At 43.9% G+C, this 14561-nt stretch overlaps 1 protein-coding gene across 2 annotated transcripts in view; it reads left to right on the forward strand.

Annotated features, from left to right (window-relative positions):
- The first annotated feature begins 455 nt into the window (after window positions 1-455).
- The window catches only part of drc1 (dynein regulatory complex subunit 1 homolog (Chlamydomonas)), a 112263-nt gene continuing 98157 nt past the window's right edge, over window positions 456-14561 (forward strand). Inside the window, exons 1-2 of one of the 2 annotated variants that reach the window (XM_078541510.1) lie at window positions 456-835; window positions 12562-12649. In XM_078541510.1, the coding sequence (XP_078397636.1) occupies window positions 711-835; window positions 12562-12649 (213 nt within the window). In that variant the 5' untranslated portion in view covers window positions 456-710. Of the gene's footprint in view, window positions 836-5003; window positions 5500-12561; window positions 12650-14561 lie in introns of those variants that run through there. The other variant, XM_078541511.1, reaches the window with a different exon arrangement.

Here is a 14561-nt window from a genome sequence, read left to right on the forward strand (position 1 = left end):
ATGCTGCCAGACCTGCTGAGTTTTTGCAGGTATTTCTGTTTCTGTTTTTGCTGATCGCGGAGCTCTCTCCGTGTACCTTTTGGAAGGCGCCATGTGGACATGTCTCACCCTGCTCCATGGAGAGTGGACTCTGGAACAGGAGATGATCTTGGAGGGCTCCAAGGCCAAGGGCGAGTCTTGCTGGCTCTTCACCTCTTGGGAGTTCCTCCTTGACCTTGACATCCCCCCACCACCCACCCACCCAGGTCCCTCTGCTCCTTTCTAGGCTTCTGGGCCTCTTTGAGGATGAAGCGCTCCTTGATGTTCTCCTGGCTCGCTTCCCAGCCAGCGTGCCGGGGTCTCGGACGTGTCCACTTGGGTGTTGGCCTCTGTCGCAGCTGCTTTTGTGATCGGATGGACCGAGGAGGGAACTGGAAACCCCCTTTAACGTTCAGCTCCCCGCCCTGAGGCCCCGCCCCCTCAAAGCTCCCGGGCCAATCAGCGGGCTCCAGCCAAGGAGATGACCGCGCGTCCTAGCAACCGCGGTCCCCTAGCAACGGGAGCAACCGACTCCGGTCCGGCTCCTGGTTGAAGGATAAAGGTCCTGGTGAGGCCCAGCCCGAGCCCCAGGCCCAGGCCCAGCCCCAGCCCGAGTCCCAGCCCGAGGCCCAGCCCCAGCCCCAGGCCCAGCCCAAGCCTCAGCCCAGGCCGCCCGCCCAAGCCCAGCCATCATGTCTGAGATATTTGTACCGCAGGCTGAGGTGGAGCAGGCCCTCAGCGTGAACTCGGATGTCCCCGAGGAGAGGATCGCCGCCCGCCGGAAACGAATCGCCGAGCGGCTGGAGGAGAAGAAACGGTGAGAGCGGCAGGTGGATCCCGTCCGGCCACCGGGGAGGGAGGAGGATGGGGAGGTGGGGGGGGGGGGGGGGAAGATGGAGGGAGAGCGAGGGGGAGGGAGGAGGGAGGATGGATGGATGGAGGGTGGGAGGATGGAGGGAGGGAGGATGGATGGAGGGAGGAGGGAGGATGGAGGGAGGGTGGAGGGAGGGAGGAAGGATGGAGGGATGGAAGGGGAGGGAGGATGGAGGGGAGGGAGGATGGAGGGGAGGGAGGGAGGATGGAGGGGAGGGAGGGGGAGGGGAGGGAGGGAGGATGGAGGGAGGTGGGAGGGAGGAGGGAGGGAGGGGAGGGAGGGGGGAGGATGGAGAGAGAGGGAGGGGGAGGATGGAGGGTGGGGGAGAGGAGAGGTTTTTCATCCTCAAAGGCACCCAGAAAGCTAGAAAGGAAATGTCCCGACTCCAGAAAAACATGCCTTCTCAGCCCTTTCGTGCTGTCAGCCTCTCAGTTTTTCAGTTGGATTGGTTAAGAAGTTGTGCAGGTGCTTGTCCTGTTTCCACACCTGCATCTTTATCAGTTCGCCCTTTCAGCAACTCGCCCTGAGACAAATTAAACCCCACCCCCACTAGGGCTACCTGTACCTTGCTCGTCCTGCTTTCTACCCTTAATGTCACCTATTAGCACATTCCTTAGATAATATCACCACCGTCAACACCTCTTTGTCCTTTTGTCTGTGACATCTTTTGGTTATCTCCACCCATCACTGGCCCTCTATCCAGCTCTACTTGTCCCACACCCCCGCCCCCCCCCCCTTAAATCAGCTTATATTTCACCTCTCTTCTATTTTTCCTTAGTTCTGTTGAAGAGTCATACGGACTCGAAACGTTAACTGTGTTCCTCTCCGCAGATGCTGTCAGACCTGCTGAGTTTTTGCAGGTATTTTTATTTTTGTTTTTGTTTTGGATTTCCAGCATCCACAGTTTTTTGCTTTCATTTTAAATTAAAAATCTAAACGTGCAAAGGTAAAGCCCAACTGAGGACCAACTGCTGTTGGTTTCACTGATGGAGCAAATTTGTGGCCCATTTCAGAGGATTAGCAAATGAAAGGCACGCCAGTTTTAACAAATTCTAAATTCTAAAATAGGAATAAAATCCAGTTCAGGTAATTTTAAAGCAGAAATCCTTAAAACACGAGCAGGGATTGGTAATAAAGTATTGTGAAGAAACTCAAATAACTAAAACAAAAACAGAAACAGAAATACCTGGAAAAACTCAGCAGGTCTGGCAGCATCGGCGGAGAAGAGCACACTTGACGTTTTGAGTCCTTATGACCCTTCAACAGAACTAAGTAAAAATAGGAAAGGGGTGAAATATATGCTGATTTAAGGGAGGGTGTTGGGGGGGGGGGGGTGGTTGTTGGGACAAGAAGCCAGTAATAGGTGGAGATAACCAAAAGATGTCACAGACAAAAGGACAAAGAGGTGTTGAAGGTGGTGATATTATCTAAAGGAATGTGCTAATTAAGAGTAGAAAGCAGGACAAACAAGGTACAGATAGACCTAGTGGGGGTGGGGTGGGGGGAAGGAATACTAAAAAGGCTAAAAGGTAGAGATAAACGAATGCAGTAGACTAAGTTGAGGGAAGTGCAAGTGAAATTTGAAAGGAGTGTTTGGGCCCTTGGACGGTGAGGAGAGAGGAAGTGAAGGGGCAGGTGTTGCATCTTCTGCGGTTGCATGGGAAGGTGCCGTGGGAGGGGCTAGAGGAGTAGGGGGTGATGGAGGAGTGGACCAGGGTGTCACGGAGGGAACGATCCCTATGGAATGCCGCCGGGGGGGTGAAGGGAAGATGTGTTTGGTGGTGGCATCATGCTGGAGTTGGCAGAAATGGCGGAGGATGATCCTTTGAATGTGGAGGCTGGTGGGATGATAAATGAGGACAAGGGGGACCTTATCATGTTTCTGGGAGGGAGAGAAGGCGTGAGGGCGGATGCGCGGGAGATGGGCCGGACACGGTTGAGGGCCCTGTCAACCACCGTGGGTGGAAAACCTCGGTTAAGGAAGAAGGGGGACATGTCAGAGGAACTGTTTTTGAAAGTGGTATCATCAGAACAGATGTGACGGAGGCGAAGGAACTGAGAGAATGGGATGGAGTCCTTATAGGAAGCGGGGTGTGAGGAGCTGTAGTCGAGGTAGCTGTGGGAGTCAGTAGGCTTGTAATGGATATTGGTGGACGGTCTATCACCAAAAATTGAGACAGAAAGGTCAAGGAAGGGAAGGGAAGTGTCAGAGATGGACCATGTGAAAATGATGGAGGGGTGGAGATTGGTAGCAAAATTAATAAATTTTTCCAAGTCCCGACGAGAGCATGAAGCAGCACCGAAGTAATCATCGATGTACCGGATAAAGAGTTGTGGGAGGGGGCCGGGTAGGAATGTTCCACATACCCCATAAAGAGACAGGCATAGCTGGGGCCCATGTGGGTACCCATAGCCACACCTTTTATTTGGAGGGAATGAGAGGAGTTTAAGGAGAAATTGTTCAGTGTGAGAACAAGTTCAGCCAGACGGAGGAGAGTAGTGGTGGATGGGGATTGTTCGGGCCTCTGTTCGAGGAAGAAGCAGAGAGCCACCAGACCATCCCCGTGGGGGATGGAGGTATTGAGGGATTGGATGTCCATGGTGAAGAGGAGGCGATTGGGGCCAGGGAACTGGAAATTGTTGATGTGACCTAAGGTGTCAAAGGAATCACAGATGTAGGTGGGAAGGGACTGGACAAGGGGAGAGACTTTTAATTGCAGATTTTTAGTGGATTCAAATTCCACCATCTGCCGTGGTGGGATTCAAACGTGGGTCCCTGGAGCATTACACTGGGTCTCTGGGTTACTAGTCCGGCAACAATACCACTACGCCATTGCCTCTCTGTAATTCTCTTGACTTTCAGAAGGGATTTCAAAATATTCTATATGCTAAACATTAAATATATTCTATATAAAATATGTACACAATAAAGGACGATACATGAGCGTTGATGTAAAATATTTTAAAATTATTTATCATTGAAAATTTCCAGATAGCATGCTACTATTATCAACACAATTAAACACTAAAATGCACCTTCAATGTATTTGACTGTAAGGCAAAACAAATTATTCTAACCATGTGTAGATCAGTGGCAACTCCTGTGTGTATCTCTGACCACTTAAGAGCATTAACTCCTAGAAACAGGTTAGTTCCAAGCACTTTTATATTTAGATGGTTCACAGTGAGTGATCAGCATGTGTTGCATTTACAAGATGGCAGTGCCGATGAGTAGTAATATCCTGTTTGTTTTAAATGCTTGTATGTGTTGTAATTGGATTACTTTTCATTTTATTTTTCAACATCATTTTCTAGTATGTGTGAGTGTAGTTGTTGCTTGATTATGCTTTCGAGGCGCTAACTGATACCGGTTTAAATTTTCTGGGGTAGAATTTCTGCTTTGGGCACAACCAGGAAATTGCAGGAAAAACACGCTCAAAATTATGTTGGTTTGGCTGCAGTTCAAGTTTCTGCTAAAATATATTTGCATAACAAACATAAAATTTTTCATAAAGCATTGCAATCAGGCTTTGTAATAGAATATAGCTGCTTAATGCCTTTCCATTAAAAAGTATTCCTTGGTGCATTTAGGAGTGGGTAACCTATTGCTGTTCAGTTCAGCTGAAAATAGGTTTATCACCAAAAATAAGCATTTGTAATAAGGGTATCTAGTCCTGCATCCATGAGTAACATGATTGATTGGTGTATAGTAAACTAAATGACCCATATTTTGCAATCTGAAGGGTTCTCAAAATTCCTACATTTTTCATATCATCAACAAGGATATGACTTTTAGACCTTTATGGCAGAGGACACAACTGCTGAGTTAAGTGTAGAACCCTGCAGACAGGAGGCAGCCCATGAAGGCCTGGGACAGGACATGCCTGGGCTTGTTGAGTGCAGTGTGGATTGTTGCCTGTAACCAGACAACGAGAGGAGACAGAATACGCTTTCTTCCCTTTGAAACAATCAACCCAGAGAAAGACTTCATCTTACACGAAACTAAAGCCCATCAAAATCTTGCCTAAATAATTGCTACTAGGCAGGAAGGAACAATCAATGCAATTATGCTAACCCATCAATACTCCACATATACAATGGCTTTCAGTTCAAAACTAGTTATGGGGCAGGAAGACAATGATAAACATCATCCGAGCCCATTAAAAACAACGAGACAACAATCACCTGAAGAAGCCCAAATCAGACAAAGAACTAACCTTGATTTGGTTTCAGATAAGAAATTTGAAAAAAACAGTATATCTGGGCCACCAGTTACAAAGGGAAGGCTGACACAGGAGGGGGAAGTTTTTGGGCAGTGAGCAGTTTGGAGTGATTGTAGCTGAGCCAAGCGGAGGGAGGAGATCTGGAGGTTTGCAGGCCTGCAGGCAACATCACGGCGAGGGGTACGGGGTGGCAGGCTCAACCGCAGCCCTCCACGAAGATCGACCACCCACAACCGTGCCCTCCACCCAACTGAAGAACCTTCGCAGATTCCACAGACCAGGACCACGTGGGGATGGCAGGCCCCGGAGGACACAAAGAGCGTACCCCAAAAACTGCAACCGGCTCACCTGGCTGGATTTCGAGCTGTCAAGGAACCCTGGTTGGTGAGCATGATCCCTGACCTCTCCTAGTTCAATTTAGTTAGGTTTTGGGGGTGGGACAAGGGTAAGGGGATTAGTAGCGTGATTTTCCCTCGTTATGCCATGTGTTCCCCATTCTTAACTAAGTGTACTTTGTAGGTCTGTAGGATTACACTGAGATTATAATGTTATAAATTCATTTGTGACTTCAATAAACCCAGTTTTTTCTTGCACCAAAACCAGTTGTCTGCTGCACTTTGTCACAACCTCCAAATAAGTCCAAGGTCTAGAACCCAGGGACCCAGGGAGTGGGAGCAATTCGGACCGCTCAGAAGTCAGAGGTGAAGCTGACACGCACCACCACCCCCTACAAATCAGTGGTGAAACAGTTGTGCCCATTGCTGACCTTGAAGAAAGCTGTCCACAATGACCTAGTGATTTTTGTGGCACAGACTTTCCCTTCCTTGATGTCAGTTTAATTCTGGCACTAACTCATTGGGATCTCTGGGCGTGCTGACAATGATGTCAGCAAGCAGGGTAAGCAGCCAGTCACATTAAAATATTCTCACAGACAACAAACCAGGAAGTCAAAAGGACTGAATCTTTTTAAATTCAAAAATAGGTGGTGAGGAAAATGATTATGATTAGATTAAGATAGAAACTAAAATAAATGTAAATGTGGAATTTTCTTATCATTGTGGAGAAATTTTGACAAATATATCAGTTTTTCAAGAGCAGTGAGGATGTTTAACAGCAATTATAAAGTTAGGGTGCTGTTAAAAACCCAGGTACACCTCAATGTTTTCAAGGGTTCTTACATTGAGACTAACAGCGTAAAAGTAGAAGTTCTTGACAGTTCATCCCACTGATTGCAGTCTGGGGCTGCCTCAACAGTGCCACAATCTCTGGAGAAGAGTAGAATCATTGACAGCAGTTTAAGGATTTCTGTGATCACCTGCACATGTGCTGACTCCTGAGATGGCTGTCAGTTTCAGTGGAGTAATGGTGTGGAACGCCGAAAGTTTCAACATCGTTGCCACTGCAAAATCTGGGTCAGTATATCTTGACATGAAGAAACTTTTAAGATGTGCATGTGTGCCTAAGTAAATGTGCACAATTTCAAGAGTCTTCACAAACAAATATACAATTGATAAAATCTTGCAATTTTGACCTGGGGCAATGGCCAGTTTGTACAATTGGGTGAATTAAATCTTGAACTGGCGTGTAAGTTTGCGGAAAACACAAATACAAGCAGCTTTTGATGTAGCTCATTTAAAATTCCCAATCTTCTCTGCTGGTTTGACTGTGCTGATAATACTAGCATAAACAAAGTGAATGTCTACCCCTACATAGTTTTGATTTTTTTGATGAAATTTTGCACTCATCAAGTTGGGAATATCTGTACTGGTAAACAGGTTACTTGTCTATTTTTGATACTTATTGTCACCATCAAACACTCTCAAATCAGATATAACATTGGAGAAAAAAAGACAGAGTAATGGGTGTCTCTACTTCCCATTGTATTCCCATGTTTTAGGAATGTTCTCTTCCCACAGCGTGAGAGCATTCTTTCCATTTCCTACATAAACCATTCGTATGGAATGAGATTAACAAGATTAGTGCATTTTAACATTGAGCTGAACCCACTACAAAGTGAAATAAAACAGCCCATGATTATTCCAACTAGGACCAGTAAAGCCTTTAATCTCAGCAGTCTGGCTAGAATTTTTTTTTTGGAAAAATATACTTTATTCATAAAATATCCGAAAGAACATTACAAAACATTTCTAAAGGCCATCACAAAAAGTGCAATCATATCAACTTTTCCACATAGATCATGAGGTGCTTCAATACAATCAATGAACATTACAGACATTTCAACATGGTCATTACAGGCAGTCAGACAGTGCAATGGTATTTAAGTTATCGACATAGATCATGTTGCGCTCTTAGCTGCTTCAATACAATTATGATACATTTAATTTTCACTACATACATTCCTTGTGAGTCATACAGCCCGAGGGGTCCATACAATTCCCAGTCCCTCGGTGCACAAGAATATAATCCAAGTACCTGAGATGATGGTTTGTGAATGCTTTGGTTTTAACATTTAATGTTTCTTTCTGGGGGGAGTTGGAAATCTCATTTTTAGGTGAGACTGCCCACCTGTGCACCTGCTGCAGTTTGACTTTTGTATGACAGTTCATGTACAATAATTTTGCCCTCTCAAGCTTAATGATGTGATATATATATTTGATAATGTAATCTGCAATAGAAGTAAATGCTAATATCACCTTTGGTCAATGTATAGATCTGCATATTGGAATTTTCAGTTTTCAGCTTCAATAATAATCAGCTGAGATTGAATGAATCAAAAGTACCTTCAGTTTTCAATCAAAATTTGGAAGCAGAAAGTGCTGATAATTTCACTTACTTTTATTGTAGTAATCTATTCTCTGAACAGTAGCATAGATTTAATTTGTAGGGAGAATTCCTGTGCCCCCTGCCCACTGCCTCAACCAGGTTACATGTCCCTGACATGTGACTAAATCCCCTGGATTACACATCCCTGACATGTAGCTGTATCCCCTGGGTTACATGTTCCTGACGTGTGGCTGTATCCCCTGGGTTACATGTCCCTGACGTGTGGCTGTATCCCCTGAGTTACATGTCCCTGACGTGTGGCTGTATCCCCTGGGTTACATGTCCCTGACGTGTGGCTGTATCCCCTGGGTTACATGTCCCTGATGTGCAGCTCTTCAATTCCCCCTTTTTAGTTCTTAAACACTAGAATTACAAGATGAGATGCCAACACCATAATTTGATTGTAAACCTGTTCTCAATGCTCTTTACTGGGTAAAACTACAACAGACAAAATTAACTTGGTGTTCAGTTATACTCACTAGCACCCACCCGGTTGGTCTTCCGTCGGTGAAGAGGGTTTTGTGGAGCCGGTGACCAGCCAAACTCCTCATCCTATGTTTGTTTGCAGATCAGCTGTCTTATTTCCTCTTCCTTTCTTCTCCTGTTTTTCTCCTTCTCTGGCTTAAAGCTGATGGGTTTTTACACTCTCCTTTGCTGCAGGGTTCTTTTCTTAATGTAAGCAGGATTTCGAGTGACCACAGTGATCTAGTCAGTTTATGAGAATGGTTTCATGGATGAGACACTTCAGAAAGATTGGAGAAGTTGGGACTGTTTTCTTGGGAGAAGGCTAAGAGGAGACTTCATAGAAGTTTTCAAAATCATGAATCGTGAATGTAGGAGGGTTGATCAGTAAGTTCGCGGATGACATGAAAATTGGTGGGGCGGTAAATAGTGAGGAGGATAGCCTTAGATTACAGGAGGATATAGACGGTCTGGTTAGTTGGGCTGATCAGTGGCAAATGGAATTTAATCCAGATAAGTATGAGGTGATGCACTTGGGCAGGACAAACAAGGCACGGGAATATGCAATGAATGGTAGGACCCTAGGAAGTACCGAGGATCAGAGGGACCTTGGTGTGCATGTCCACCGGTCCCTTAAGGTAGCGGGACAGGTAGATAAGGTGGTTAAGAAGGCATATGAGATACTTGCCTTTATTAGCTGAGGCTAATATAAGAGCAGGGAGGTTATGCTGGAACTGTATAAAATGCTAGTTAGGCCACAGCTAGAGTATTGCTTGCAGTTCTGGAATCCGCATTATAGGAAGGATGTGTTTGCACTAGAGAGAGTGCAGAGGAGATTTACTAGGGTGTTGCCTGGGCTGGAGAGTTTTAGTTATGAGGAGAGATTGGATAGACTGGGGTTATTTTCCCTGGAGCAGAGGAGATTGAAGGGACATGATTGAGGTGTATAAAGTTATGAGGGACATAGATAGGGTAGACATGAAGGAACATTTCCCCTTGGTGGAGGGATCAATAATCACGATTTAAGGTAAGGGACAGGAGGTTTAGAGGGGATGTGAGGAAGAATTTTTTCACCCAGAGGGTGGTGGGAATCTGGAACTCACTGCCTGAAAGAGTGGTGGAGGCAGAAACCCTCATAACATTTAAGAAGTATTTGGATGTGCACTTGTGATGCCATGGCATACAAGGCTATGGGCCTAGTGCTGGAAAATGGGATTAGAATAGTTAGGTACTTGTTTGACTGGCGCAGACTCAATGGGCCGAAGGGCCTTTTTCTGTGCTATAGACCTCTAAGACTCTATGAAGGGCCTGGAAAGAGTAGATAAGGAAGAACTGTTCCTGCTCGTAAGCGGATTGAGAACCAGAGGGCACAGTTTTAAAGTGTTTTGCAAAAGAAGCAAATGTGAGATGAGAAAGAACTTTTTCACACAGCGAGTAGTCAGGGTTTGGAATGTCCTACCTAGAAGTGTGGTGGAGGCAGGTTCGATTGAGGCATTCAAGAGGACATTGGATGATTATTTAAACAGAAACAATGTGCAGGGTTACGGGGAAAAGGCAGGAGATTGGCACTAAGTCAAAATGCTCAGAGAGCCGGTGCAGACACGATGGGCCGAACGGCCTCCTTCTGCACCGTAACAATTCCGTGATTCTGTGGTGGGTGACCTCGTCCATTGTGGCCACAAATCACTGTGATCTAATTAGTTCAATACTTCAGCAACTTATGCCCTGGCCATTGTATTTAGATAGAATTGATTATTAATTATAATAGGGCACAGTAATGGCTGAAATGTTACAAATGTCAATGTTTGATAATGCTAAATGGTTTAGCAATGCTCTTTTTTCAGGGTTAAAGTACCTTCTGAAGTTTGCTGAGGCCAGCTAAATTGTCCCCAGATTTAAATTGTTCATAAATGTAGGTATAAGCCCGTTGAAAATACAATGGCCTCTTACAAATTTCACATTTGGAACCAAACGTCCAATGAACTGAAATGAAATGGAAAATGTACAGTTGAATATGGTTTATGTTATGTTGTTTGTTCTTGTACGTAAAAGCATAATAATTCCCATAATATTATTGTGACTTATTGTTAAGGTAGGTTAATAGTGGGGTTTGGATCATTTGTAATGTGTGTGTGTGTGTATGCCTGTATGTGTGTTTTAATTGAACTGGAGACAGCTGGTCTGGAGGCTTTGACTCATCAAAAGCAGCTAGGTTTGAAATGCTAAATGTGTAAACATGGCTGAAGTCTTAGAATGTGAGGTGAGGAGAATTTGCATTTTTAGATAAATCAGGGTAGTTTGAACTTTAAAGAAATGGTAGGATGTTGCACCTAGCCAGAGAAGCTAGGCCAAGCAGTGTGCTTACTTTTCCCAAAAGTTACTGATAATATTAGCACCTTGAAAAGATTTATATTATGAGCAAGGTAAAGTTCCAAAGACATATGGGAACAATGGGATTTACATTAAAAGGGAGAAACATGTATAAAGGAGAATGAGTGATGTATTAGGGAAGACATTGTAAGTTCTAACACAAGCATGAGAAGCCTCCAGTATTTGTGTATTACACAATTGCTGTCTACAGAAACTGAAGCTGGGAAAAGTCATTTTGAATTCTACTCTCCAGGGTATTGTGGTAACTTGCTGGCATCTGTTTAAAATCTATTTTTTTTACCGTTGCCTTAGCTGGGTGTAACTGGAAGCCAGATTAATTAGGGGTTTTAGGAGTTATTATGGTAGTAATTTGTAGACCTATGTATGTGTTTGAAATCTTTTCTTTTGTTAATAAATGTTTAATTTAGTTTTCGAAAAATCTCAAGTCTTGGTATACTTATTAATTCTGAATGCTGCCGCTCACTCACCTGAATTCCCCCAAAGTGAAGGCTGCCAAGTGCATGTCACCTGCGTGCTGTTGCGAAACACGTCAACGTGCTTTCCCACCAGCTTGGATGGACGATCGGCAGGGTTCCAAGAGCCTGGCAGGATGACCTTTTAATTATATGTTAATGTATTAGCTCCCCGCCGACTGATGGAAGGAAACGCGGCTCGCCATCGGCAGGCTGAGCGGAAGATTGTAACCTGCCTTCACACTATCGTGAAATGGGTCCCACCATATTTTCCACGCACACCACCTATCATGCCCACCGCCAGTGAGCTCAGAAAATTCCGCCCATCGACTTTTGTGATGCCAGATGGACTATATCAGTTTAAAGTCATGCCATTTGGTATGAAAAATGCACCTGTAACATTTCAAAGACTGGCAAACAAAGTAATTGCAGGACCGAGCAATTGTGCTGCTTATATTGACGACTTAATAGTTTTCAGTCAAACATGGGAGGAGCATTTACAACATCTGGAAGAATTATTTAGTTGACTACAAGGAGCTAATTTGGTGATGAACTTGGCTAAAGTGTGTGTGTGTGTGTGCATGCGTGCGCGCGAATACGTGCGGGTGGGGGGCGGGGGAGAGCGTGGCTGAAGCCTATGTGAGTACATACAGTAATAACATTTCTACAAACTACTGTAAAACATAGAGTGTCTTATTGATATGATTTCTCATTACGGACAAATGTTGGCCTATAATATGCAAACTTTCATAATAACATACGAATGTTACTATGCTGTTTTATTATCGCTGGTGCTTGGGATCATGGTAGGTTTCAAGAGTCATTTTTTTCCTATATATTCATTCATGGAATGTGGGCATCACTGGCAAGGCCAGACTTTGTTGCCCAAACCTAATTGCCCTTGAGAAGGTGATGGTGAGTTAAAGTGCGGTCACATTGGAAAATACTTCTTGAAGTACTGCTGCGGCCCTTTTCATCTCTTCTCATTGCATGTGCTAACTGCATTGCATGCTGAAATGCTGAGTTCACTTTGGTGATTTTATACAAATGCATTTCTCCACAATCTTGATAGTAAAAGATAGTAAACAAATCACTCATTTGATGTGGCCTAGAAGTATTTGCATTTCAATACAGATCATAAAAAGGGCTGTAATTACATGATTCCCTGTCAAAATATTTTCAGACTATTTTGTCTTCGGCCTCTCTCACCACTGAAGAAGTAATAGCAGGATGGGGAGAGGGATGTGGGTGAAGAGTGATACAAGCAAGTGACAAGAAATGGCCTTATCAATGTTTTTGTCTGTCATATTTGAAAGAGCTACATAATAAATGAAGGGTGCTTCAAATCATTTTCCAGGGAAGCGATGGAGAGAATTTATGGCATTGAAGAGGAGGTTAAGGAGGATCTAGGTAAAGGCTGCAAGCAAGTTGTAGACTCACATCAGGTCAGTCATTTAATGTTAACATACATCTGTCCATGTTCACCCTCCAGCCCTTACTTATCTTTAGCTTGATATTGCACATCCATCACTCACAGCAAAATCAATGTGATATGACTGATATGGTATAGGAAAAGTAAAAGAATGTGTATTCTGTTTCGTGATGGATTGCAATTTTCTCCCCATTGCCTTTGAATCTGTGGCACCGTATTGTCTCTAAAGATACATTGCTTTCTTAAATAATTTTGCTTTAGTAGTGAAGTGGGCATTAGCTCCTCGCTCAGTCCATTCTAAACATGCGTAATGTTGGGGAAATTCCATTAAACTTGACAGACATGAGCAGTGCAGTTGCAGTAAGAATTTATAATGTTACTGCACGGCTTCTGAAACCTTCATCCATGCCTTTGTTACAGTAATAGTGTAATAGCACCCTCTTGTGGCCATTTGTATGTACATATAGTCAAACCAGAATAAACTAGTTTCAGTTGGTACTTGACTTGAGTAAGCAGAAGGCCCTAACGACAGGTTAGTAGTAGCAGAGATACTGAACAGTCCTATTACCAGTGCTTAGACAAACATTGGGCACAGAATTGTCCATTTGTGAAGTCCGAGTACTAGAGCTGCAAGAAGAAGGGTCATCTTGTTACGGCATGTCAAAAGAATGTAAACAGTGAAAATGTTGGCTGAAGGAGATGGCAGTCACTGCATACAGTCGCCGAACAGCACCAGGTCAATGATCGGTCGGATGAGACTCATACAATCCGCAGTACATGGATGACCAGTGGAAATTTGCAGGGCATTGTAGCTCAAGTAACGTTGGATAGAGTTCCAGTAAATATGGGGGTTGACATGGGGGCATCAGTTAGTGTGGATCCTAAATCGCTACACTGTCAAAAGTTAAGTCAAAACCAGCTGGAGAAATCACGCATTGAATAATGAAGTTATGAAGGTGAGAAAATTCCCATAATGGGAATTGTGTTGGTTCCCATCATATTCAAGAAGCAATGTACAAAATTTTCCATCATTGTAGTGAAGGGTGAAAAACTAGCCTTGTTAGGAAGGAACTGATTAACAGCACGTAAGATCAATTGGGATGAGCTTTTACACGTAGATACGCAATTCACAAGATGACATGATCACCAAGTTCCTTCGTGTGCAAACCGATTCAAATTTATACACCCAAAGTACGATTTGAGAGAAACACAAGACCAGTTTTTTGCAGGCCTCATCCAGTGCCCTGTGCTCTAAAAGAGTAAGTAAATCAAGAACTGAAAAGACTGAGACTTTTTTTGGGTTTAGTGAATTACTACGGTAAACTCATACCAAATTTGGCAACTTTATTGCATCCATTGAATGTACTCTTGAGGAAGGGTGTTTCGTGGAATTGGACAAGGGAGTGTGACAAAGCATTCCAGTTGTGTAAAAATAAATTGGTAGATGGTACAATGCTTGTACATTATGATGTGTCCAAAAAGGATAAGCTAACATGTGATGCCTCTCCATACGGAGTAAGTGCTGTGATCTCTCATGTGTTGTGAGAAGAGACCATTTGCATTTGCCTCATACACTCAGTGCCAGTGAGCAGAATTATGCCCAGATAGAACATAAAGGATTGTCTTTGATTTTTTTCGGGGTAAGAAAATTTCATAAATACTTGGATGGTAATATTTTCACGATCAAAACTGATCATAAGCTACTGATGGCTATTTTGCTTCCAAATTCTGCAATACCCACTTTAGCTGCAGCCTGAATGCAGAGATGGGCTTTGATTCTGTCTGTTTGTCAGTGCAGATGATTGGAAGATCATTGCAATGCTGATGTGGTTTTTAGATTACCGTCCCTCTCAGAAGGAGAGCCCAACAGGGAGAATGAATTTTTCTTTTCACATGTAGATGAGTTGCCAGTCACAGCAGATGAC

This window comes from Cetorhinus maximus, chromosome 5, assembly GCF_964194155.1.
Source record: "Cetorhinus maximus chromosome 5, sCetMax3.hap1.1, whole genome shotgun sequence".
NCBI lineage: Eukaryota > Metazoa > Chordata > Chondrichthyes > Lamniformes > Cetorhinidae > Cetorhinus > Cetorhinus maximus.